General features: G+C 38.5%; 1 protein-coding gene across 1 annotated transcript in view; it reads left to right on the top strand.

Annotated features, from left to right (window-relative positions):
- The first annotated feature begins 438 nt into the window (after nucleotides 1–438).
- The window catches only part of Scaper (S-phase cyclin A associated protein in the ER), a 308,455-nt gene continuing 282,637 nt past the window's right edge, over nucleotides 439–26,256 (top strand). The window contains exons 1-4 of the mRNA XM_051197515.1: nucleotides 439–459; nucleotides 4,122–4,239; nucleotides 5,175–5,245; nucleotides 8,705–8,893. Of these exons, the coding sequence (XP_051053472.1) occupies nucleotides 454–459; nucleotides 4,122–4,239; nucleotides 5,175–5,245; nucleotides 8,705–8,893 (384 nt within the window). The 5' untranslated portion in view covers nucleotides 439–453. The remainder of the gene's footprint in view (nucleotides 460–4,121; nucleotides 4,240–5,174; nucleotides 5,246–8,704; nucleotides 8,894–26,256) is intronic.

The following is a 26,256-nucleotide window of genomic DNA, read 5'->3' as shown; positions in this document are numbered from 1 at the left end:
AGCACTCATGCACATTGAAGAAAAATAAACCCATTCATCCAAGCATATAAAAATATGTGTGTGTTTGTGTAAAGAGTTATACTAAAAAGAAGCTTGATGCCTTTGGATACTATGATAGTCCTGTAATTAGTGTTTTTTATTTCCCATTTTGTTTTTATATTTTGGAGTATTAAGGTAGTATTCAGTGTGGAATATTTAAAGCCTGCTGTATCCTATGTATTCTAACAGACAATAAAAGGTGATTTTATTAATTTTTTATATTTGATGTAATGAGGAACATGGAGGGTGAGATTTTTATCTTTTAATGATTACATATGATTTTATGATAACACTGTGACTAAAGATATATATGTACATATATATGTATATACATACATATGTATTTTATAATTGCAGGAATTATAACCTATGGGATTATGTGGTAAATAACCTTGCTACGAAGAAAATTTAAAAATGATGGTAAGTACAGCTATTTTTTATCATATTTGTTTGGTTTTTTTAAATCAGTGTCACATGTGCCATGGTGTTTTGTGGGAAGATCAGAGAACAGATTTCAGGATTTGATTCTCTCCTTCTACCATATGGGTCCCAGGGATCAAACTTGTGTCATCAGGCTTGGCATCAAGTACCTTTACCCACTGAGCTGTCTCCCTGGCCACTGTGATCAAGCTGTTTTTAAACTGACTTTAGGTTTTCACTTGTTCATTGTTTGCTTCTTTTTTTCCTACTTCCTGCCATCTATTTTCATAGATGCTTTCTTTAAGCCTCAGTGTTATTGTTTCAGGCACTGCTGGTGCCTCTGTCTGAAACTTGTGGAATGTGGGATAGGAAAACAGATGAGGACCAGCCTCTCTTGTTACAAGTAAATGCAAGCTAACTTCTTGGGCTGCCTTAATCCAGGATGGGCACCGATGTAGGGGACCTAAGAACAGATGCAAACATGCTCTCTTCTCATTCCTCACACTTCTACTCAGTGTTTCCATGCACTACTGTATATCTGACAGTACTCAAATGGAGGGTTTAGGAAGAGGGGATGTAGTCTTGGGCTCAGGAAGAGGGAATGTAGTTTTAGGCTCAGGAAGAAGGGATGTAGTTTTGGGCTTAGAAAGAGGGTGTAGTCTTGGCCATAGTCCCTCCTTTTGGAGGTTTGGGGATAGGAGAAAGTCTCTGTAGTATGTAGACTGTGGTGAGTATTTTGAGTATTTGATTTCTTAGAATATATTGGATAAAGGCTCAACATAACTTAATGCTGATGTTGATTGCTTTCATTTGAACCATTATTTGAACAAGTCTGTGTAAAATCTCTATGTAGCACTAGGTGGCACACTATGACTTTTGAGTTGAAAATTGTTGCAATCTGTAGAAAAGAATCTGAGTAGGAATGCTGTTGAAATACACATCTATAAAGTGATTGCGTATCTCATACTCATGTATTGTATTTCAAACCCCAGTGCTTATACTAAAATGATTAAAAGCATTATGTAATTGACATGTTTATAAGAATTAATTGCTAAAAATGATCAGATGTTGAGTTTGTACTGAGAGGAGCACATTCAGCATGTTATAGGAAATACATTCTGTAATATAAAATGAAAACTGTTCCAGCCACATATATGATAAACAGTAATATTTTTATATGTTAACTGTTAGAATAAAGAATAAAAACAGTCTTCAAGATGGTGGCCTTTTCTCTATGTATCTGTGTATTAAATACAAAAGAACTATGTTGGTGGTGGTGATGTTCATAGGAGAAATGAGCACTCAGTCTGGTTTCAGATTTAGTATTACTATATCCTTGGGACCATGAGGTCATCTGCTTTGGTTCTTGGAAGCTCATTACTTTATGATGACTCAAGTTAGACATGACACGGTAGTAGGGAACTTTATGGCATGGTGTCTATACCTGTAAGATTTTCTACAGGGGAATGAAGAAATTATCTGAAAGAGCTAAAAGTAAAACACCTGTTTAAACTCTCTCATTTGGCCTGGAGTCAATAGTGCTGCTTTTGTTTGGGTAATCTAAGTGACAGCACTAAGTTCAGACAAATGGAAGAGGTTTTCTATATCATTAGGAAGTGTGAGAGTAAACAGAGAATAGACTGGAGAGTTTTGCAAATCTAGAGAGCATAGTATAACATAGTCCCTGTGAAAGCTTTAATTAGGTAGATGATTCTGAGAATTTCAGGGCAAGGCCAGAAGCATGAAGGGGTAAACATAGACATTAAGTACAAAGTTCTGGAGAGAAGATATAAATTAGTCTCTGATCAGATTATTCTAATAGGTGGGATCATTTTTTTTTTTTTTTTTAGTAGCTTGGATTTTTTAGTAGTAGTTCATTCATTCTTGTACTGAAACTTTATTTTTGTCACTCATGGATTTAGTAGGTATGTTTAATCCCATTCCCCATATAACAAGTTTTCTATCACATTCTTCCCATGCGTTTAAAAAAATATGATCTGACATTTAAAAAATCTCATTTTTCTTTTTTTGTTTTTGCTTAAGGTAAAAGTCAGAGGACTTTGTTTTTCTTCTTCACATTTTTCTCTATTTTTAGTCTTATGTCTAGTCTCTCATTTGCCATTCTCTTTTAAACTTTCTTTTGTTGGGATTTTTGATTGTTATTCTACCCGTAGTCTTGTTGGCATGGAAGATGTGGGGCTGGCATAGGTCAGAGTGGTGGTTCTGCTTGGTGTAGCTGTTCAAGCTTTAGACTGTATTTGTAATTTTATTTTAGAGTTTTTAAACCTTGAGACAGACTTGGTGTCTGATGAGCCACATTCCAGGTCTCAGATTGGTGTGTGTGTGCATGATGTGGAGGCCAGAAGCTGACAGTGGGTGTCTCCCTCCATCTCATTAAAGCCACATTGTAATTATTGTGCATGTCTGGGGATGTGCATGCTTGTACACGTGTTTGGGTACATGTGTCAGTGTGTGCTGGTGTGGGAGGGTGGGATCAGAAGTCAACCTTTGGTGTGTCATGTTCTTGCTTTCCACCCTGTTTTTGAGATACAGTTTTTTTTTTTTTTTTACTTAATCTGGAGCTCACTCATGGCTAGGAGGTCTTGGGATCTTCCTGTTTCTGCTTCCTGTGCTGGAATTCTGGCGCAAGTTGGCATGCCTAGCTTTTAACCTGGGTTCTGGTGATCAGAACTGAGGTCCTTATGTTTATAGATTTAGATGGCATGTTTATTCCCTTTACCCCACATAACCAAAACTTTCTTTCTATAGGATTCTTCCCATGAGCTTAAAAATATGATATGATCTGTCTTAAAAACTGTTGCTGCTTTTTCTTGGTGTCAGTAAGCTCTTTATACATTAAGGCACCACCTGAGCCTTTTCCCCTTTTACTTTTAAGTCATTATATATTTATTTGTATGTGTACACATGTGTGCATGCAAGTGCCACAGTGCTCAAGTGTGGAGGTCAGAGGACTATGTAGTATGAGTTCTAATTGGTCTTAATAAAAGCCCAGAGTCAGATAGCTTTGTAAATGCAGAAAGATCAGAGAGACAAAGGAGCAAGCCACAGCCACACTTTACCTCTCCAATTTCTCAGCCGAAAAGAGACCCAGCTCCTGTTTCCTCCACCTTATATTCCTTTCTCCACCTAGCCATACAGACCTCTATACCTCTATGGTTAACTAATGGCTGGCTCCGTCCTCTGATCATCAGGCAAACTTTGTTGAGTACAAACATGTTATCACCATAGGACAACTTATGGTAATAGGTTCTATAAGTGGTGGGGATTGTATTCAAGTCTTCACACTTGTTGACCAGAGTCTTTATGACTGAGCCATATGCTTACTCCTATCTTATCTTTCTACACAGAGTCTCTCACTGAACCTGTAACTTCCTATTTTGACTAAACTGGCTGGCCTGTCTCTGCACTTCCTGTACTGGAATTACAGCTGTGTTCCATGGCACTCAGTTTTTACATGGATCTTGGAGTCCTGAACTCATTTCCTCATGCTTGTACAACAAGTATTTTATCCATTGAACCACTCTCAAGCCACTCAAATTAGTTTTAAAGTATTTGTATTTGAAGTATGGAGAATAATGGCTTTATAAAATGGTGATTGGTAACTAATAGTCTCATAATCATTACCATTTCAATATTTCTAGGCTTCCTTCCAACGTTCCAACAGTCATGACAAAGTGAGGAGGATTGTTGCTGAGGAGGGTCGTACAGCAAGAAACCTGATAGCTTGGAATGTTCCACTAGAAAGCAAAGATGATGATGGTATGTGTGTCTTTTAAAGGTTGTCTTTCTCTTTAATGTAAATTGGAGGACAAGTGGTGTGCTGGAAGTGTCAGTGGCATGGAGGACTGGAGGCAGGGAGATTGCTTGATCTTAGGAGCTCAAGGCTAGCCTTGACAGTATAACAAGGCCCTGTCTAAGCAAATGATACAAAGAAAAACGTGTAAGGGTATATTTAGTTCTGGAGAGTAATTAGATTTAAAGTGAATGTACACAGCAAATTGACATAGAAAATAAAATTGATTTTGTAAACAATAGTTAAAATTACCATTCATTTGCTGTTTTAAAAATAATGAAATTATTAAGGTATTACTCTGGTAGTTGAAATGCTGATTTATTGAATTCATAATTTTGTCTGTTTTTAAGTTGACCTTCTAATATAAAGAATAGCTTTTCTTTCTCCCTTTTATTTTAAACTATATATGTATTCATAAATTTAAATTTGTGTAGATTCTTGACGTCTTACTTAATGACACTCTTTTGATGTTCATATTATCCTAGATTTGAGTAAGGAGATTCTTGGTTCTCTTGTTTCCTTTAGGCATCCTTTGCTCTTTCTTTGAGAACAGTCTTTTATGATAGGCTGTTTCAAGCTAAGAATGCACATAGGCTGTGGGTAATATCTTAGTTGTAGAATGCTTATGCTAAAAAAAAAAAAAAAAAAAAAAAAAAAAAAAAAATCCAGGGCTGGAGATTCCTCTCTGAGAGAGCCATGGAATAAAGCAGTCTCAGGGACTTAATGTAGATTTAAACTTCACCAGTAGTTCATATTCATTTATGATGAATAAAATTATACTGTTCTATGGTTTCTGGATGGAATTAGGTACTAGAAATGCCTGAATGCGTTGTGCTGTTCAGTTGTGTAATATGTTATCTCTTTTTATTTATGTGTCTGTTTCCTTTTTCATGCTTTGAAGGAAAACATAAAGGTCAAACTGGTGGAAAATCTAAGAGGACAATTCAAAGCACTCACAAAATCTCTAAACAGGTACAGCTTACACACCTTTTAATAATTTGTTTTCACTCATTTCCTGAGTATATTATCCATTATATGAATTTAAGTATTTGAATATTGTATATCTAACTTACATAAAAATATAGTGTAACACGTTTTAATTTAAAAGTGTGAATACTGTGTTTACTATTTACCTAGTACTTTATAAATAGGTACTTTTTGTTGTTCTCATAGTAACCCTTTGCTTTAGGTCTTATTTTCTTCACTTACCAAAGTGAAGCTATGAACTGTGCCCTGGGGGAGATGACCCATTGGCTGTGCAAGCATGAGGACCTGTATTGAAGTCTTCATTGTCCATATTAAAAAAAAAAAGCCAGGTGAGGCAGCATGTGCCTGTTACTCCAGTTTTGAGGGACAGATAGAAGTGGATCCTAGGAGTTCTCAGGGTGTCCAGCTAGCCTGCCTAGACAAAACAGCAGTCTTTGAGTTTACTGTGATGCCTTGCCTTAAAAGGAATAAGGCAAGTAGTAGTAGTAAGTGAAGGTACCTGTGCTCCTCTTGTGGCCTTCACCTGTGTGTACCTGGCAGTGAACACTGACACACGTGTGCACCCTCCAATAGTATCACAAGAAAGTGAAGACAGACGGATGCTCAGAGAGCTCTATAACTTCCCAGTGAATGTCAGCCAGCAGTTTTCAGTTTATAACCTTAACCTTTCTGCCGCCCATTCCTTATTTGTGAATTTATGATATTCTTTGTGTAAGTAATGACACTTTTCATTTGTACAAGTCACAATTTAGTAGCTTTAAAAGTTTCCAAATAGATTCACTAGAGCTGTATAGAATCTACCTCTTACTTGAAAAATGTTCAAGATAGTTACAATGAGCTTTTTATAGTTTTTCCTTTTTATATTTGTTATTTTAACTGGATATTACTAGACATATCATGTTTATATAAAACAAAAACTTTATATGAGGAAAATGGAGTTTAAATCATGCTATCATTGTGAGTTCACAATGAATGCACCTTACAGAAGCATCAATGACAACATTTCTTTTTAGATATGAATAAAAAATATTTTAAAAACAAGATAAATATCTAAAGATAGAAAGAAAACCAAACTTTCTATTTAGAATAAGTGGAGTTGAGGGACACAAACTAAATGGTCAAAGCGTCTAGAAAATGAGTTCCAGTGGGATAAGGAGCCTGGATGTCAGTTGTGGTGGGAAACAAATTCAGTGTCTGATTGAAAACTTAGGCCTGTACTGGACCATGTAATATTAGAATGAAAAAGACATACCCTGTTGGGGTTGTGGCTGATGATAGCAGATATCTGAAGGCAGTGAAAACTGCTTTCTGGAGTAAACTTCTGATTGAAGACTCAGTGTGTCATACTCCTTAGGGGAAAGTGTAGGCTCCAGGAGAAGATCCTAGGAAGTAGAACTGTAATGGGCCAGATTGATGGCATCCAAAGGTGAGCAAAGTAAGAAAGTGAAAGACATGAAACTCAAAATCAGTTTGCCAAATATATCAAAACATATGAAGAAAACGCCATACCATACAGTAGATACTTTATGCAAATGAGAATTTCCTTCTTAGGTAATGAAAAGTAACATTCTATTCTAAAGAGAACTGTCAAATAAATGAGTTTAAGTTCCTTATGAGAAAGAATAGCTATGCAGGAAATTTGGGAAATTATGAAATAAAGAAATTAACTATTAATTTAAAATATTTATAGACGTGTCAGTGAAAATTCGAAACATTGCAATTGATAGACTAAATGGCATATTGGAAGGAGATTAGTGAAAGAACCTATGAACTGGAGGGTGCCCTGAGGAACCTTTAGACTGAAGATGTGTGTAAAAGGAGATTTTTCTCCGTTTACTCCATCTCACTGGTCCGATGTTTCTCCCACCCATCAGTTCCCACAGCCACTTGTGAAATAAAAACTCAGAGGCTAATATTAAATATTTTGTTTGGGCAATGGCTCAGGCTTCTTCCTGGCTAGTTCTCTCTTAATTATTAACCCATCACTATTAATTTGTGTATCTCCATGTGGCTTTGTCTTACTGGAGAGTGCTTGGGTGGCCTATCTTCCCAGTTGCTACGTGGCATCTGTCCTTTGTTGTCCTTTCCCCTGTCTCTTTGTTCAGAAATCCCACTTAGCTAAATCCTGCCCATCCATTGGTTAACACAGCTTTATTCATCAACGAATAAAAGCAATGCATATTTGCAGCATACAGAAGGACCTCCACACATCAGATGTGGGAAAATCAAACATGGAATTTCTAGTGCATGTCTTCTAAGAAATCCAAAAGTTGAAAATAAATGGTGGTTGGAAGTAGTTTTTCAGTTGCTGAGTTCTCAGGAGTTTGGAACATAAACCAGAGATATGCAGCCTAAATAAAAGTAGCTTTACACTTAGATCAGCTCTACAGTCTTTAGAACAGCCAGGCAAAAGAAAGTCTTTAAACTTACCAAAAAGTAACATCACATAAGTTACAGGTTACCAGCAGTCTTTGTAGCCACAAAAAGACAAAGGAGCTGTCTCTCAGAGTTATAAGGAAGCAAACCCACAAAGTTTTTAAGCTCAAGTTCTGTGCTTAGTCAAATGATAATTCCATTACAGAAGTGAAGTAAAATCAGTTTTAGATATGCAGAGACTAAATGTTAACCATTGTTTTAATTTCTTGTGCCCACAAAGTGGGTAATTAAAAAGCAGTAGCCATTTATCTATCTAGTATCTAGTTCTGATTTCTTAAAGCTGAGAAATCCAAGATCTTGGGCCCAGTCTTGTGAGAATCTTCCTGCTCTCTCAGCCTGTCACAAAGTATCTTGTCAGTATCATGGGAATGGGTTTATTATCCCATGAATAGTATACTTTGAAAAAATGAGATCAGCTGGGTTGGCAGGATGATTCTGGGTAAAAGTGCTTGCTAACAAGCCTGATGATTTGACTTTGAGCTTGGGAACCCACACGATGGAAGGAGAAAACGGACTTCTACTAATTGTCCTCTGCCCCCACACTTGCTTTGTGGCATGTGTGCATATTGGGTATGCACACGGACTCCTCCTCTTAGTAGCCTTTAACTGCCAATGGCTCCTCAGATATAGTAGGGCTTCAGGATTTCCTTCCCTCTCCATGCTGGGATTTTTAGTACAAAAACCTGCCTCTTGTTTAGGGCAGATATTTATTTAATGAATTCAAGTGTGATATAAGCCAAAAAAAAAAAAAAAAAGGTGTACTTTATAAAAGAAGAAATCTAGCTGGGCAATGGTGGCACCCGCCTTTAATCCCAGCACTCGGGAGGCAGAGGCATGTGCATATTTGTGAGTTTGAGGCCAGCCTGGTCAACAAAGCAAGTTCCAGGACAAGCTCCAAAGTTATACAGATAACCCTGTCTCAAATAAACCTAAATAAATAAGTAAATAAAAAGTATAATTCCTAGAGCCTTTTCCTTACCTTTCTAAATGTTTCATTTATTTCTTCAGAGTACAGACTGTAAAATAACATCCACAGCTGGAGAGAAACATTTTGATAAAAGTCCCACAAAAGCAAGGCACCCACGGAAAATTGACCTAAGAGCTCGCTACTGGGCATTTCTTTTTGATAATCTTCGCCGTGCAGTAGATGAAATCTATGTGACTTGTGAATCGGATCAGAGTGTGGTGGAATGTAAGGTAAGGTATGCTTTGGTCATTCATCATTTTTAGTTTTGATTGTATACTCTTTACTTCATTACCTGTCATGAGAATTGTTCTTTTGACCTTTACACTAAGATTAACATGTGCTTAGGCTTTCTTGATTTTCAAGTTTGTAAAAATTTTAATGTTTTGTTCATGTTATATAACATATGTCCTCTCATGTTTTGTGAAAGACTTAGTGGAAAGCTGTCTTAACTCATAGTCCTAGGAAGGAATCAGATGGTATCTCTCTCTCTCTCTCTCTCTCTCTCTCTCTCTCTCACACACACACACACACACACACACACACACACACACACACACGCATGCACGCACGCACGCACGCACGCACGCGCGCGCACACACACACACACAGAGCACACTTGAGAAAATACAGAAACACGACTTCTCTGTTTTCTTTGGTTACTGTAAGTGGTTTTGGTGAGATTTTTCATGTTTGTTTGTTTGTTTGTTTATTTATTTGGTGTTTTATGCTTTAGTTGGAAATTGCTCCCTTTCTGCTGTGTTTCTAATTCATTCTGGTTAGAGAAAAGAGATTGATTGCTAACCATAAACAATCCTGGGTGGGATTGCGATGTCATTGTAAGGTGTTTATTGATTTTTGGTAACCTTATGATTGTAAGAAAACTTCAAACAGTTATGTAGCATAGGCTGTTCTGGAAACTGCTGGCCTTTTAGTAAATGCAAACTATATACTATATTAATTTCTATTTAGTAAAATATTAAGAAAATCAATGGTACATTTTCATATAACTGTTAAAGAGATAACAGAATTTATATTTTAAAAATAACAGTGGTTTTAATGGTGATCATCATTTATTATTTAGCCTTTGCAGTACATGAAAAGTCAAAGAAAAGTTACAGGTTGAGACAGCATTGTGGCTCCTTGTTAATTGCAAACAGCCAAGATAAGTTTTATACTAGCTTGAAAATATGGTTTATGAGCCAGGCGGTGGTGGCTCACACTTTTAATCCCAGCACTGGGGAGGCAGAGGCAGGCGGATCTCTGTGAGTTCAAGCCAAGCCTGGTCTACAGAGTGAGTTCCAGGACAGCTAGAGCTGTTACAGAGAGACCCTGTCTTGAAAAAAACAAAACAAAAATCAGAAAGAAAAGAAAATATGGTTCATGAAATATATTCTAAAATCAACAATAGTGGAACTATTCAAGTGTGTAGTGTGGTGGTTACAATTAACATGGTTATCATTGTATAAACTTTGTATGTTTTAAGAAGACTACTTAATTTTTAAAAGTTAAATTTAGTATGTGTATATGTTCCACATCATGTGTGTAAGTCAGAGGATTACTGTTAGAGTTGATTTCTTCCTTTTACTGTAGGGGTCTGGGCATCAATGTCAGGCTGTTAGGAGAGATAGCAAGTGCCTTAAGTTGCTCACCCATCTTGCTAGCCCAAGAAAAAAGGTTTTTAATGAAAATCATATCATTTGAATAAACTGAGTCAGCAGGTTGTGGTAGAAAACATTACTGTGTTTGGTTTGGGGTTCAGCTTCCTTTACAAGATGAGTACATTAGTCTAAAGTGTATGAGCTAGAAAGTGAGTTTATGAACCTAAAAGTGGGTATAGGAGCCTGCATAATTTTCAGGTCATTCCTAGAGCTCTTTGATTTTTGTGATTTAAAAGAACAAATGTCTTATTGAAGAAATTAGATTTGTTTGTGAAATGCATTCTGTAGAGGAATGAAATTGGCTGGTTGCAGACACAGCTCCTGTGGTAACTGAAACATCGGCATCTAGTATGAACCTGTGTTTGAGGGACACTCATTTGTGTAAGGAACTGTGGCTTTTATTTCTGGTTCTGTCACTCATTTAACCAAAGTTTTGTGCAACTTTAATAGTTATAAGGATTTGTTATGTAAGTTGTAAGTTAAGACTGAAGGAGGGCAGGGGCTGGAGAGATGGCTCAGTGGTTATGAGCATCAACTATTCTTCAGAGGACCCAGGTGTAGTTCCCAGCAGCCACATGGCAGCTCATAACTGTCTATAACTCCAATTCCAGGGGACCTGACACCCTCACACATGCAGGAAAAATACTAAACTCATTAAGAAAAAAGAGTTGTAAAGGAGTTTGAGAAAATTAGAATGATGATTGTGCTGTGACTTGATGGTTAAAGACTCATGCTAATAAAATCTGGTAACTTCAATTATTTTCATTTTTTAGTCTACTCTTCTGCCTATAGGACTTCTAAAATAATGTAAATATATGCAGTTTGGCCATTAGTATAAGTATATGCTGTGTTATAATTTTTATTTTTCCCCTCTTTTATCATTATCAAAGCTCTGTGATTTAATTTTGCATTTGGTTAGTATATTTGTGAGACACAAAACTCAGAGATTTCCCTGGTGTTTTGTTTTAAATTATTTTTATGTTTGTGGATGTTTTATCTTCATGTATGTAGGTGCTTTGTGCCTACAGATGACAGAAAAAGGCATCTGATCCTCAGGGGCTGGTGTTTGAGACAGTTGTGAGCTGCCATGTAGGTGCTGGGAATTGAACCCCAGTTCTCCCAGTTCTCTGGGAGAACAGTCAGTGCTCCCAACTGCAGAGAAATTGCTAGCCCCCACCCTCTTATTTTTTCAGGTGATTTAAACTGTGTTTTGTTAAATCACTGACGGCTTTATTTCCACAGTGATTTTTGTTCCTTAACTGAGTAATCACAGTTCAGTTTGATGTCTGTATTTAAGGTGCTGTTAATAACACTGGTATTACATAATTCACATAAGAAGTGTAATGCAGTAGTGAAAGATATTTTTATTTTACTCAGGACTGCTGACCTGTTTTTTTCTAGTCAGAAGGTATACTTATTGTGGTATCAACCATTTTATTACATGATTTTCTAAGCATTGACATTCCTGGAAAACCACACTCCAACCATCACTCCTCCATTCTCTTGCTCTCTTACAATGTAGGCTAATAGATGGGTTAAAGAGATTTGTTTCTTTTGGCATTTATGTAGTCAGTATACTCGCTGATGTTTCCCTCCCACTTCTCTCAATATACCTACCTGTTCTTTTCCCAGATTAAAGACTTTTAGTTTTGTTTTGTGACTTAACTTAGTTAAACCAGGGCCATCTGGATAATCATTGGCTTGGGACTATACCATGTCAATTTAGCTCTACAACAGAATTAAATCCTGCTTAGGACCTATGACCTTTCCTGCCATGGGGCTTTTTAAGTGTGTTTACAGTACCATGCATGAATTTCCACCTGTGGATTGGGCCTCAGATCCAATCAGTGAGCAGTTAGCTACCCCTATAACAGTCACACCGCAGTTGCATAAGTGGGTGCATCCTGCCTGTCAGGTTTGTAGTTTGTGGTGTTAACACCTGAGTAAGCCCACTGATGCCTCTTTCCCCATAGCAACTTATACAGTACCTTCTAGCACTATGAAAGCTAGCCATCCATGAGGGTTGATCATCCAGCTCAGCTCCAGCTTGAGGTAACCAAAATGTGTGATGTCTTTAGATGAAAAAGTTACCATCTTATCTAGTTCTGGTAATTGAATGTTGCTGAAAAAAAAAAAAAGTGTCATTCTAGTGCTCATATTCAGGATTTCAGTGAGTAGTTATGGGGAAAGCTACAATTATTTTATGTTTGTATCTCAATGAGTTTATGTTTCTTAATTCAGTAGGTTAAGAAGAGTTCAAACTGTAGTGTGAGTTAGTGGCAGCAGTGCCAGAGGCCTATATTCCAGTTACTCAACAAGCTGAGTCAGAGGCTACAGAGTGAGTTAAGGGCTAGCCTTGGCAGATTAGTGAGCCCAAGAACTTTTGTTGTTTTTTTCCATCATATTTTTATTATTTGGACATTTCATATCATGAACCCCGAGCAAATTCATTTAACAGGCCTCCCAGTCCCACCCTTCAACCATTATGAGCCCTCCCCACTAGAAAAGATGAAAAAGAAGTGCAATTTCTATTGCTCATCTACTCAATGGAGCATGGTCAAACTCCAGGTGGCCAGCCCCTTATAGAAAATCAGTCCTTCCTCGCCTGCACTTCTGCCAGAAGCCATTAATTGTGGAGATCTACACTTCAGCATCTTTATCACAGTTTTTAAGGGCTCTCTTAAATAGTTTCCTGTCTGGACTGTTTCTTTTTTCCCCGGGGTGGGACAGGGTGGGCGGTTGTCACAGAAGCCTTCAATATCATTCTCAGTTATGAGGCTGCAGTTACCAATACCAGTGCAAAAGAAGCTTTCTTGCCCACCGATGCTGGCAGCAGCATGGACCACTGACACCAACATGGCAATCTTTTGAGGAGACTTAATCCAGGAAATGAACCATCCTTTATCTCGGATATCTTGCTGTGCAGGGTAATCATGCAGTAAGGCAGCCTGTTTGGGGACATGACCTTTGAAAGCCATTGCGTTCCCACACCTGTCTTCTAGTTGCATACTGCTCCATTCCACCATCTGCCATCTTATTCATCTCTCTATCGAACATTTATTAAAGTGGTGTTGCAGTTTGCTGTGTGTCACATGGTGTATTATTTTTCCCAAACAGCTTTACATGCAGATACTTACTATAGCTAGTCATTGATCTGGTTTAAGTTTCTGAAGCACCATAAATACTGCAACATCGCCGAGACTCCTATTATTGGGTGATCATGTGACTGGGCAGCATGTCCAGGGGCAGGCTCCGCTTGAGCACCAGGCTGTGTTACACCATCCTGCCCTGAATGCTGATCACTCCACTGGCTCCCCAGGCACAATTGTGCTTGTAGCCCATGGGTGGCTCCATGCCATGGGTCTGACCTGCAGGTTGAGCAATGGCACAGACCTAGTGGGCAGTAAAGGGTTAAAGTGGCTTTGTGTGAGCCTCCTGGCTGCCTGAGGACCTGCACTACTCATCAAGGACATGCTTCTTTGTCACCTCAGCTACTCTCTGCTGTCTCTACTTCTACTTCTCTCAGTTTTGATACTCTCCATTGCATATGTGGCAGCTCTACCGCTATCTTTTTTTTGCAATTCCATGAAATCACTTTTTAAAAATACCATATCCCTGTGTCACCTGCTGTGTTTTTTGTTTGTTTGTTTGTTTTTTAGAGATAATGAATGCTCTGCAGGCTCATCCTACACCATTGTGTCTCTCCTTGAAGCCACTGCTTTTTCTATGGAGACTGTGGAAGCCAGAAATGATTAGGCCTGTGTTCTGAAAGTTATGAAAGTTCACAGATGCCATACAGACTACTGTGCCAATTGAAACTCTTAGTTTTTCTCAAAGGACAAAAGAAACATTTCCATGATAACAAGAAATTTAAGGTGCTTGCGACCACTAAACCAGTTCTACATAGAATTTAGAAAAAATACTAAGGTCTGAAGAGAAGGTTAAACATGGCCAAGAAGGCACAAAGAAGAAAAACAATCCCAGAACGCTGAATCAAAAGATACCTAGTAATAAGAAAAGCAACTAAATGATGGACATTACACATTGTCTAATAATTCAGTATTAAGTAACTGTCTTTGGGGGGTGGGCTTTGAGGTTTCAAATTTTTGAGTGTGTTGTTTATTTCTGGTTTATGGTTTGAGATATGAACTCTCAGCTGCTGCTCCAGCCTCCTGCCATCTGCTGACTCTATTCTGCTATTGTGAACTCTATCTCTGGAACCATAAGCCCCAAAATAAATTCTTTCTATTGCTGTGGTTTATCATAGCAAGAGAAAACTAACTGACTTTAAAGTATAACTATTTCAAAATGTATATGAATTTAAGGCACTGAGAGGTTTCTGAAAGCAGATGTGGGGAAAAACAGATATATAGGATTGGAGGAAAAATTTAAAAGGATCTTCTTTACTCATGTGCCAGCGCAGGAATTCTTAACTTGGGGTTGTTGGGCTCATGTGTGTATGACAAAAATTATTTTACAGATGTCTTAAAGATGCTTATGAACTTAAAATAAGTTGCAGATCTGGGTTCCACTTAAATTTTGCTGTTTTAACATGAATGAAAAATGATTGTGAGTAATGATAAGAAATCTTCGCATGAACTTCACTAAGAGTTGGAAATTTAACCTCCTCCCTGACAAGTTAGAAAGGGCTATTATAGATAGCTTTCCTGGACAGACCAGATAGCCATCCTAAACAGGCTAGGTGATAGCAAAAGTGTAATTTCCTATTAAAGGATGAGGCACCTTAGAAATACCTATACTTGGACTGCGGATAGAGCTTAGTATGTGTATTGTGTACTTAGCATGTGTAAGGTCCTAGGTTTGATTCACAGCAGCACTCCCCAATTAAAAAAAAAAAGCATGCATTTGGCTTTCCTTTCTATTGTTTTTGATAGCCTTCCTTCAGTGGGGCTGTTAATCTGCTCATAATTCTTGTTTGTGGCAACATGTCATATTTTTAAACCCTAAGGTTCTAGATAACTGTCCTTATTTGTCTCTATATTTGGCTATATAATCAAAACAAAAAAGACTGCCATTTTATCTAATAGACATGTCAGTGTGTAGAGTTCAGTTCAAAAAGTGGGGAGAATCTTGGTGATTTTAAGGAGATAGGTTGCATTGGTGTTGGGGTAGGGGGGAAGCATGTGAGTTGGGACAGCTTTGAAACTGGCATGGGGACTTGATCTGTTACAGGCTTGCTTGAGTTAATCAGGAGCCTTTGCCAGAGGTAGTTAGTTGACTGTGTGTGTGTGTGTGTGTGTGTGTGTGTGTGTGTGTGTGTGTGTGTGTGTATAGGGCAGGGGTGGGGGTGAGGGGTGAGGATGGATGAAGGAAGTAATGGCTTTTCCTGACAAATAGAAACCCACTTCACAGGATTCTTGAGGAATGCTGAGTCTGGGTAGCAATCCTTTTGTTCACCCAGTCAGAGTTCAGCCTGAGCTGAGTCCAGACTGACATCTAGGACATTGTGAGCAGCACTATCATTTCCATGTAGTAGGAGTGAACCAATCCCTGCAAGTTGTCCTGCGCCCTCCCTATGTGTGCGGTAGTATGTCTGCATATGTGCATGCACACACACTCAGTGAGTAAATGGTAAAACAAGACTGGAGAAATACGACAGTTTAGATTTTTCAGAGAAAAATAAGATTGATAATAAGAAAATGGGACAGATGGAAACATAAATCATAATATGTAAATGTCATAAGTCATAGACTCCAGCACTCTTATGTATCGGTGAGGAACTATAAAAGTCTTAGCAGTTCTGAAATTACATTGTGACTCAGCAGCAGGCTGCAACTACCTGTTGAGTATTTGAACATTAATTTTCAACAACCCTTACTTTTAACATTATCTGTCTGTCTGTCTGTCTGTCTGTCTGTCTGTCTGTCTGTCTATCTATCTACCTACCTACCTACCTACCTACCTACCTACCTACCTACCTACCTACCTATCTATTTTTGAGGTAGCCCTGGCTGTTCTGAAACTTGCCATATAGCTGGGCTGGCCTTGAACTCAGGAATCCACCTGCCTCTGCTTTCTGAGTGTGGTGATTAAAGGGTGTGCCACCCTGACTGACCCTAAACATTTATTTATTCCAAAGATATTTTTTGTTGGTGCTGCTTATAGGACCTAAAGAAGGTGTAACTGCCATTAAATCACCCTTAAATTACCTTCAGCTCATGTTGATTCAAACACCATTAGCTTCCTTTTTTATTTGTGTATAGAGTTTTGCTAAAGAGAGAGCATCCATGTTTGTGTTCTTTCTTTGGATGCTATCGCTGGTTATTTACACCTTTGGATAAAGGTTTGGTTATTATTTTTATTTTTGTCACTTAAAATTTTCCTGTAACCCTGTCAAGTCATTTCAGTGCAGAAAGTAGTTCTTCTTGCTCAGACCGCTACACATTGTAGCAAGAGTTGTAACCCTAATAGTCATCATTTTCCTGCTTTATTCAAATAAGTACAGGTTTTCCCTTTGGCGAGAAAGGCTGTTTAATATTTTTCTGGCAGAATAATTTCTGCTTCCCCGTGCACGGTGCTGAAATGAAGGGAAAGACTTTCTGAGAAACATCATTTTCTTGCCATGACTTAGAAAATGTACTTGTTAGTATAACTTAAATAGTTTGAAAGAGAAAAGACTTACTTGCATGGAGCTTGTGACTTTTGGTGTCTTAACATTGGTTGTTATACTTGATAGTGTTTATAAGAGTGGTGACTTCTGCCTGTTGGTCACAGGACACTGTGTTTGTGAAATCTGTGCTGTTTCCTGAAAGGAAAACATCATTTCCTACTTGTGTGGCTTTGGATAAAAGTCAGTAACAGAATTTAAATTTAATTTGAGCAAGTTGGCCTAGATAGGACTGAGGACTTTTCAACTTTCACATAAATGTATTATTCAATATTGGGAGAATATTTTAGGCAAAATAGATGACTTAAGCAATTGTTATAGGTAAACAGTGGGGGATTTTGAGTTTGAGTTTGTTATTGTGGGCCTTGTAACTTATCTTTCTCTTATTTTCACAGGTTCTAGATCTTTGTTTTTGTTACCATAATGAAATACCACAGATGAGTAATGTTTATAGAGAAAAAAGATCAATTTACTCAGTACTAAAGATTTGGCATCAGTTTAATTCTGCTGTATAGCCTTTTGTGTATGTCACAAGTCTGTGTCTCTTGTCATGACAGGAGTATGTGTATGAGGAAGGAATCACATATCAGGAGTGGAACCCAGAGAGACTGGGATCTCACATCCTCAGAGGACATGCCTTATTTGGTTTAAGAACCTCTACTAAGACCCATTTTTAAAGTTTCAGCACTTTCTATACTGCCACCTGGGGGATCAGTCATTTAGCACACCTACCTCTGTTAGGGGCACACTTTTAATTTGCAGCTCCACAGCAGTGGGGAATTCTGGAAGAAAAACATCTGGAAAGACAACTTGCTACTGAGTTAAGGGTGTTTGGCAATTACAATATTTCTGTATTATTATGTAGACAGTGGCAGCTGGTAATGATGAAATTATGGGAGAATGGCTTCTAGCAGATTTTCATTCTTTGTCCCCCTCCCCCCCCACCTCAGGAGTTTGGTAAATATATTATGTGTCATTCTAGGTTTTTATATTGAAAATTAAGGAGAAGGAGAAATATTTGAAAGAAGAGAATGGTTGACGAGATGAGCTGTTATAAGTTTTGAAAATTAAAATGATTTACCCACCATTTTGCTTTTTGCTGATTTCCTCCTTGAACTATGTATGGGTTTGGTAATAGCCTTTCACAAACTCATGCTGAAGTGCCTCCTAGAAAGGTTCTCTGTTAGCACAGATTATGTGATGTGTGTTTTTACCTGTTTGCACCACCTGTGCTCATTCCTGGAGCTGCAGTGGAGGGCTTTATTGATGTTTTGCACCCAAGGGTCTGTACACCAGTATTGTGTGTCTGCAGGACAAGGATATGGCGTCAGCCATCCTGCTTTCTGTGCCAGTAACTAGAATTAATTATGAACCAATCGAATTCGTTGCAGCCAATTGGTAAACTAATTGGTAATTTTATCCGTGCATCTATATGTGGTTATCTCAGTGCCTATAACATTACTTTCAGAGCCACTTTTGTTCTGTTTCACCCTGCTTGACAAAATGGCCTTCATAGCTCCAGGGAGAAAGATGTGCATCAGTGACTGCCAGACCGCTCCAGCAGCTCCTCATCTGTCTGTTTGTATTTGCTCATTTGCAAACATGACTCAGATTACAGCTGCCTGCTACCACTCTGATCATTTTTGATAACATTGAACTAAACATTCCTTAAAATATGCTGTCTAACCATCAAATGTACTTTCTCTTTGCCAACTAGTAGAAAAAATATAGATAGTTGCTATGGTCTTGCCATGCATATTTTTTTCAAGCAAAAGGGAAATCAGTTGAAAATTTCCAAAATTAATTATTCAAAATTAAATCTTTCTGTGTCCATTTAATGTAGGTAGTTTTAAGTAGAATGATTTTAATTAACCAATTTGAGTTATATTAGTAGAATTAAGAGAAGGAAGCCAACTAACTTCTTAGATTTGTCCCTTTCCTGATTGTAGTAGACTTTTGTTACCAGTCATTTGGCACCAAGGACTATCTTTAAAGGAAGTACATAATGCTTCTTTGTGCAGAAGCCTTTTAATGTAGATATACCTTTTATGACTGTTAAGAATGTTACTTTATTTCATGTGTAAATAACTTGACAAATTTATTAATACTGGTTCTGATTTATGAAGTCTAATTCTATGTGAACTTTTAAGATACATGTTATGGGTTCTACAAAGTTAATTCAAACTTATCTATGGAAAATCTATTATAAAAATGATGCCTTGCATTTTCTGATACTTCTGAGCCTATTGAAAAGTCCATAGTAAAGTGAGACTGGTATTTTTAAGAAGATCTTTATTAATGTTTGTCTGCATGTATATATGTACAACATAGGCATGCCTGGTACTGGTAGAGGCCAGAAGAGGGCATTGAATCTCCTGGAGCTGTAATTACAAATGGTTGTGAGCTGTCATGTGGGTGTTGGTAGCTGAATCCTAGTCCTCTGTAAGAATAGTAAATACTCTTACCTACTGAGCCACCTCTCAAGCCCTATCACTGATATTTCTTATAGTAAGACTAGTATAGGATGATAAAAATGAATATAGTTTCTTCATCTTAAGCATTTAAATGACAGCTTTGGCTGGTGAACCAGTATTTCCATACAGGGTTATACTTTATCAGTTTCTTTTTTTTCTGAATCTTTTTCTTATTTATAATTTTTCTTATTTTACATATTTTTCCCAGTTCCCTCTCCCTCCCTCCTTCCCATTTTCCTCCTTCCCTCCTTCCCAATTCCTTCCTTCCCTTCTTCCCTCTTCCCCTCCCTCCCATCCCATCCCCCACCCCCACTCCTCAGGGAGGGTGATGCCTTCCAGGAGGGATCATCAAAATCTGTCATTTGGAGTAGGGACTAGGCCCTCCCTCCTGCCTCTAGGCTTAGGACAAAGGAGTATATATAATATAGTGATTTGTGCTTTGCTCTTACTTCTTATACAAAATAAAATTGACATTTAGATGTATAATGAACCATTTACAACAAAAGATTACTTTCATGACATTTATCAAGTATATTGTCACAGTAGTATAATTTTGTTGAATTATCTAAAGAAGAAAACTGGGACTTAGAGAGATGGCTGAAAGGATAAATATTTGCCGTGTAAGCCCAAAGACCCGAGTTAGCATTCCCAGCATCCACATAGAAAGTCAGGCTTGGTGGCATGCATATGTAATCCCAGTTCTGGGAGGCAGAGACAAGAGGGTCCCTAATCCTTGCTGGCCAGACCACATAGCCAGCCATTGAACTCCAGGTTCAATGAGAGTGCCTCAAAAAATAAGATGGATGAATGGGAGAGATGGCTTAGTAGGTAAAAGCATGTTTTAGTCACTGTGGCTTCTCAAGGGGTTAGTTTTCCAGAATTTCAACATTTTGGATTTTAATTTCTCAGGAATGTGATATTTGGGATTCCATCTTTCAGAACTAGGATCAGTGTCAAGGACAGACATCTTGACAGTATTAATTCTTCCTTGCCCACAAAAAATAGGATATTCTAAAAAACTTTTTTCATTAGCATTCCATTATTTTTTCTCATATGTATGCATGTATAAACATTCCATAAATTTTAGATCTCACTGTAGATGCTGTTATATTTATTTACATATACATGTATTTTTATAAATATATTTAAGTTATATACTTATGTTTTTGCAATATATTTTAATGAAGTCTTTATTATACTTAAGATAACTAATAGTCATAACTTTATTGTTCCTTTTGTGCATGTGTAGTAATATCATCAAAATCTATTTAATTATATATATTATTATATATATAATTAACTACTTTTAGTTGTAGTCCTCATGCTTTACAGTAGACCTTTAGGCTTATTAATATATAACTAGAAATTTTTACCTTCTGTCTTGCAGTCTCCTCATTCCTTCTGCTTCTTGTCCATTGTAACCTTAATTCTGTTTCTGTGTATTATGCTAGTTTTTTCATGCATGATACACTGCTTTTTCCTTCCATTTAGCTTATTTCACTTAGCATAATGTCTTTTAGGTTCGTCTATGTTGTGAATGTCAGAATCCCTCTTTTAAGGCTGAATAGTACCCTCTACCATCTCACAATTTCTTTATGCATCCATATAATGGTGCAGTGAATATGGGGATGCAGCTATTCTCTTAAGGTGCTGAAATGATTCTTTATGGATATATGCTCAGTCAGGGTGTTTAATTGGATTTTATTGATTCACATGTCTGTTTTTAGTCAATACCAAACTGTATTTATTACTATAGCTCTATAGCAGAGCTTGAAGTCAGGGATGGTGATGCTTCTGGAAGTTCCTTTATTGTACAGGATTGTTTCTAGCTATTCTGGGTTTTTCCTTTTTCCATATGAAGTTGAGTATTGTTCTTTTGAGGTCTGTGAAGAATTGTGTTGGGATTTTGATGGGATTTGTATTGAATCTGTAGATTGCTTTTGGTAAGATTGCCATTTTTTTATTATGTTGATTCTGCCTATCCAAGAGTATGGGAGATCTTTCCTTTTTCTGGTATCTTCTTCAATTTCTTTCTTCAAAAATGCAAAGTATAGCATGAATAATAAAAACCCAGAGACAGATATTGGGGGTTAAAGCTGAAAATCAGAAAAGCAAAGTGGCCAGCTCTTAGAGATTTCTCACCTCTACCAATGCTCATACTGAAAGGGCAATCCTGTCCTCAGATTGCATCTCCTAACTGCACTGTCTCCAAACCTCAGATTGCACTGGGCTTCTGTTCCCTCCTGCCTTATATTTCTCTCCAGTGCTGGGATTAAAGGTATGGGATCCCAAGTGCTGAGATCACCTTTGCATGAGATCTGTTTCTCTTTTAGACTAGATCAGTTTTTGTGTAGCTCAGGGTGGCCTTGAACTAACAGAGATTTGTCTTCCTCTCTGTCCTGAGTCTTAAGGTGTGTGCCACTACTGCTTGGCCTCTGTGGCTAACTAGTTATGGCTGCTGGGGTTAAAAGTGTGTACCACTACTGCCTGGTCTCAAGAATGTGGTGATGTGGTAGTTTTGCATTTTGATCTTTTTTTTTCTTCTTATTTTACATATTCATCCCAGTTCCCCCCCTCTCCCTCCTTCCCTTTCTTCCTCTTTCCCTTTTTCCCTCCCTCCTTCCTATACCCTACCCTCCCATCCAATACCCCCCCCCCCTTCACAGGGTAATGCCTTCCAGGAGGGATCAATTAAATCTATCATGTCATTTGGAGTAAGGGCTAGGCCCTCCCTCCTGCCTCTAGGTTAAGGGAGTATCCATCCATGGGGAATGTACTCCCAAAGTCCTTTTGTGCACCAGCAATACATCCTGGTTCCACTGTCAGAGGTCCCTTAGACTGACCAGGCTTTCTAACTGAGACCCATGTTCAGGGGGTCTGAGTAGGTTCAATGCTGGTTTCCCAGCTGTCAGTCTGGGAATCCATTAACTCCCCCTTGCTCAGGTCAGCTGTCTCTGTGGGTTTCTGTAGCCTGGTCTTGTCTTCATTTTCTTATCACTCCTCCCTCTCTGCATCTGGATTCCAGTTTGGCTCAGTGTTTAGCTGTGGATGTCTGCTTCTGTTTCCATCAGCTACTAGATGAGGGCTCTATAATGGTAGATAAGTTAGTTATCAATCTCATTATCAGGGAAGGGCATTTAAGGTAGCCTTTCCACTGTTGCTCAGATTGTTAATTGGGGTCATCCTTGTAGGTCTCTGGACATTCCTCTAGAGTCAGTTTTCTCTTCATACCTATAATGACTCCCTCTTTTATGGTATCTCTTTATTTTTTCCCCTCATCTATTCTCCCACTGACTCAAACTTTCTAGTCCCACATACTTTCCTCTCCTTCCCTTCTCTTTCTCCTAGCTCCCTCTTCACTCACTACCTAATCCCCTGCTCCCAATATGCTCAGGAGATCTTGTTCCTTTCTCCGTCTTTGAGGGACCTTGTATGAATCTCTTAGGTTTCTCCTCCTCGTATCCTTATTTCTCTGGCAGTGTGAATTATAGGTTGGTGATCCTTTTCTCTATGTCTGAAATCCATATATGAATGAGTACAAACCATGTTCCTCTTTTTGTGACTGGGTTACCTCACTCAGGATGGTTTCTTCAAGTTCCATCCATTTGCCTGTGAATTTCAAGATTCCATCCCCCCCCCACAGAGTAGTTTTCCATTGTGTAAATGTGCCACATCTTCTTTATCCATTCTTCAGTTGAGGGGCATCTAGGTTACATTTTTATCTTAAGGCAAGCTTTATTTGTTAGGCCAGAAACAACATATCATCACAGTAAAGTTCTTGTCATACAGGTCTTTCACTTCCTTGGTTAGAGTTACCCCAAGATATTTTATATCTTTTGTGGCTATTATCAAGAGTGATGTTTCTCTGATTTCTTTCTGGGTCTGTTTATCATTTGTATAAAGGAAGTTTCTGATAATTCTTTTTTGGTTGTGAGCCTAGCCTTTACCAGTGGAGCCATCTCTCCATCTTCTGATATTTTTAAGTTAATCTTGTATCCTGCCACATTACTGAAAGTGTATATCAGCTCTAGGAGTTCCCTGGTAGAATTTTTGGGGTCACTTATGTATATTATCATGTCACCTGTAAATAGTGAAAGTTTGACTCTTTCCTTTCCAATTTGTATCCCCTTGATCGCCTTTTGTTGTCTTATTGCTCTATCTAGAACTTCAAGTACTATATTGAACAGATATAGAGAGGGTGGGCAGCCTTATTTTGTTCCTGATTTTAGTGGAATCACTTTGAGTTTCTCTCCATTTAATTTGATGTTAGCTGTTGGCTTGCTGTAAATTGCCTTATGTTTAGGTATGTTTTTTGTGTCCCTGATTTCTCCAAGACCTTTATCATGAAGGGTTGTTAGATTTTGCCAAAGGCATCTAATGAGATGACCATGTGTTTTTTTTTTTTCTTTTAGTTTGTTTATATAGTGGATTCTGATTATATAGGGGACTGATTTTTCTATGTTGAGCCATTCCTGCATTTCTGAGATGAAGCCTACTTGGTTGTGGTGGATGATTTTTTTTTTTTTTTTTTTTTTATTTTTTTTAATTTAACTTATTATTTTACATGTCAATCCCAGTTCCCCGTCCCTCCCTCCCTCCCTCCCTCCCTCCCTTCTTCTCTCCCTCTCTTCCTCCCTCTTACCCTTTCTTTTCCCTCACATGCACCCTGACCACTCTCCCCTCCCATCCCCCCACCCCAATTCCACATGTAGGGCTATGCTATCCCAGTGGGGTCATGTAAATATGTCAAGTCATTTGAAGTAGGGACTAGGACTTTTCCCCTGTCTCTAGGTTAAGGCAGTATCCCTCCATGTCCGCAAGCTCATTTTGTGCACCAGGAATACGTCCTGGTTCCACTGTCTGAGGTCCCTTAGACTGCTCAGTCCTTCTAGCTGAGACCCATATTTGGGGGGGGGGCTGAGTCAGTCCCATACTGACTTCCCAGCTATCAGTCTGGGGGCCTGTTAGCTCCTCCTTATTCAGGTCAGCTGTCTCTATGTGTTTCTGCAACCTGGTCTTGTCCTCTCCCTCTGCATCTGAATTCTAGTTCAACTTAGTGTTTAGTTATGGGTGTTTGCTTCTGTTTCCAACAGGTACTAGATGAGGGCTCCATGATGGTGGATAAGTTAGTTGTTGATCTCACTATCCGGGAAGGGCATTTATGGTAGCCTTTCCATGGTTGCTCAAATTATTAGTTGGCGGCAGTCCTGTAGGTCTCTAGACCTTTCTTTAGATTCAGTTTTCTCTTCAAACCAATAATGGCTCCCTCTTTTATGTTCTCTCTCTCTCTCTCCTCTCTCTCTCTCTCTCTCTCTCTCTCTCTCTCTGTCTCCCTCTCTCTGTCTCCCTCCCTCTCTCTCTCTCTCTCTCTCTCTCTCTCTCTCTCTCTCTCTCTCCTGTCTTCTATTCCTACCCTGACTCAATCTTCCTTGTTGCATGTGCTTTCCTCTCCTCCCCTTCTCTTTCTCCTACTTCTTTCTCCATTTACTGCCCCCTCCCACTTCCCATGTGCTCTGGGGGACTTGTCCCTTCCCCCTTCTGTGAGGGACTTTATATGAATCTCTTAGAATATACCTTGTATCTTAGTTCCTCTGGATGGTTTCTTCAAGTGCCATCCACTTGCCTGCAAATTTTAAGATTCCATTGTTTTTTTTTTCCTGCAGAGTAGTATTCCATTGTGTAGATGTGCCACATCTTTTTTTTTAAATATTTATTTATTTTATATAACCAAGTCCATTTAAATGAAAACAAACATTTATAGACAATATTTGGGAATTTGGGCATTGTTCTTTCCAAACTACTTCCTGCTGGTAAGGGGCGCTGTCATGGGGGATTCTAAGAAGATGCAGAAATCCTGGCTGTAGTCTGTAAGGCTTTGTCCGGCTGTTTTGAATGTAGAATCACCTGGTACTCTGTTTCAGGCGGTCTGGCTTGATCAAACCACATTAGTCTGGAAGAAATCCACAGCTTTTCATTTTCTGTGGAAACAAAAATAGAAATCCTTTTCCCCAGTAACTTGTCCTTGAACTTAAATTTTGGAGTCAAAGCATTTGGGTATGTGCCTAAAAGGGGGATTGCAAAAGAATACAATGGGGGGAGGAAAGCATCTCCAACAAATGGTGCTGGCACAATTGGATGATGGTGTGTAGAAGACTGCAGATAGACCCATGTCTGTCTCCATGCACAAAACTCAAGTCCAAATGGATCAAAGATCTCAACATCAATCCAGCCACACTGAACCTCTTAGAAGAGAAAGTAGGAGGTACCCTTGAACAAATTAGTATAGGAGACCGCTCCCTGAACATAACTCCAGGAGCACAGACACTGAGATCAACATTTAATAAATGGGACCTCCTCAAACTTAGAAGCTTCTGTAAGGCAAAGGGCACAGTGGACAAGACCAAATGGCAGCCCACAGATGGGAAAAATTTTCACCAATCCTACATCTGATAAAAGGCTGACCTCCAAAATATACAAAGAACTCAAGAAACTAGTCAACAAAACACCAAATAACCCTATTAAAAAATGGAGTACAGAATTGAAGAAAGAATTCTCAATAGAGGAAATCAGAAAGGCTGGAAGACACTTAAGAAAGTGCTCAACATCCTTAGCTATCAGGGAAATGCAAATCAAAACAACTTTGGGATACTATCTTAGTCCTGCCAGAATGGCTAAAATTAGAAACACCAATGACAACTTATGCTGGAGAGGATGTGGAGAAAGGGGAACACTTCTTCCACTGCTGGTGGGAGTGCAAACTCGTACAGCCATTTTGGAGATCAGTATGGCGGTTCCTCAGGAAAATGGGAATTAGTTTACCACAGGACCCGGCA

The sequence above is a fragment of the Phodopus roborovskii genome, unplaced genomic scaffold (assembly GCF_943737965.1).
Source record: "Phodopus roborovskii unplaced genomic scaffold, PHOROB, whole genome shotgun sequence".
Taxonomy (NCBI): domain Eukaryota; kingdom Metazoa; phylum Chordata; class Mammalia; order Rodentia; family Cricetidae; genus Phodopus; species Phodopus roborovskii.
The sequence above is the reverse complement of the archived record's forward strand: the minus strand, read 5'-3'. Positions and strand labels throughout refer to the sequence as shown.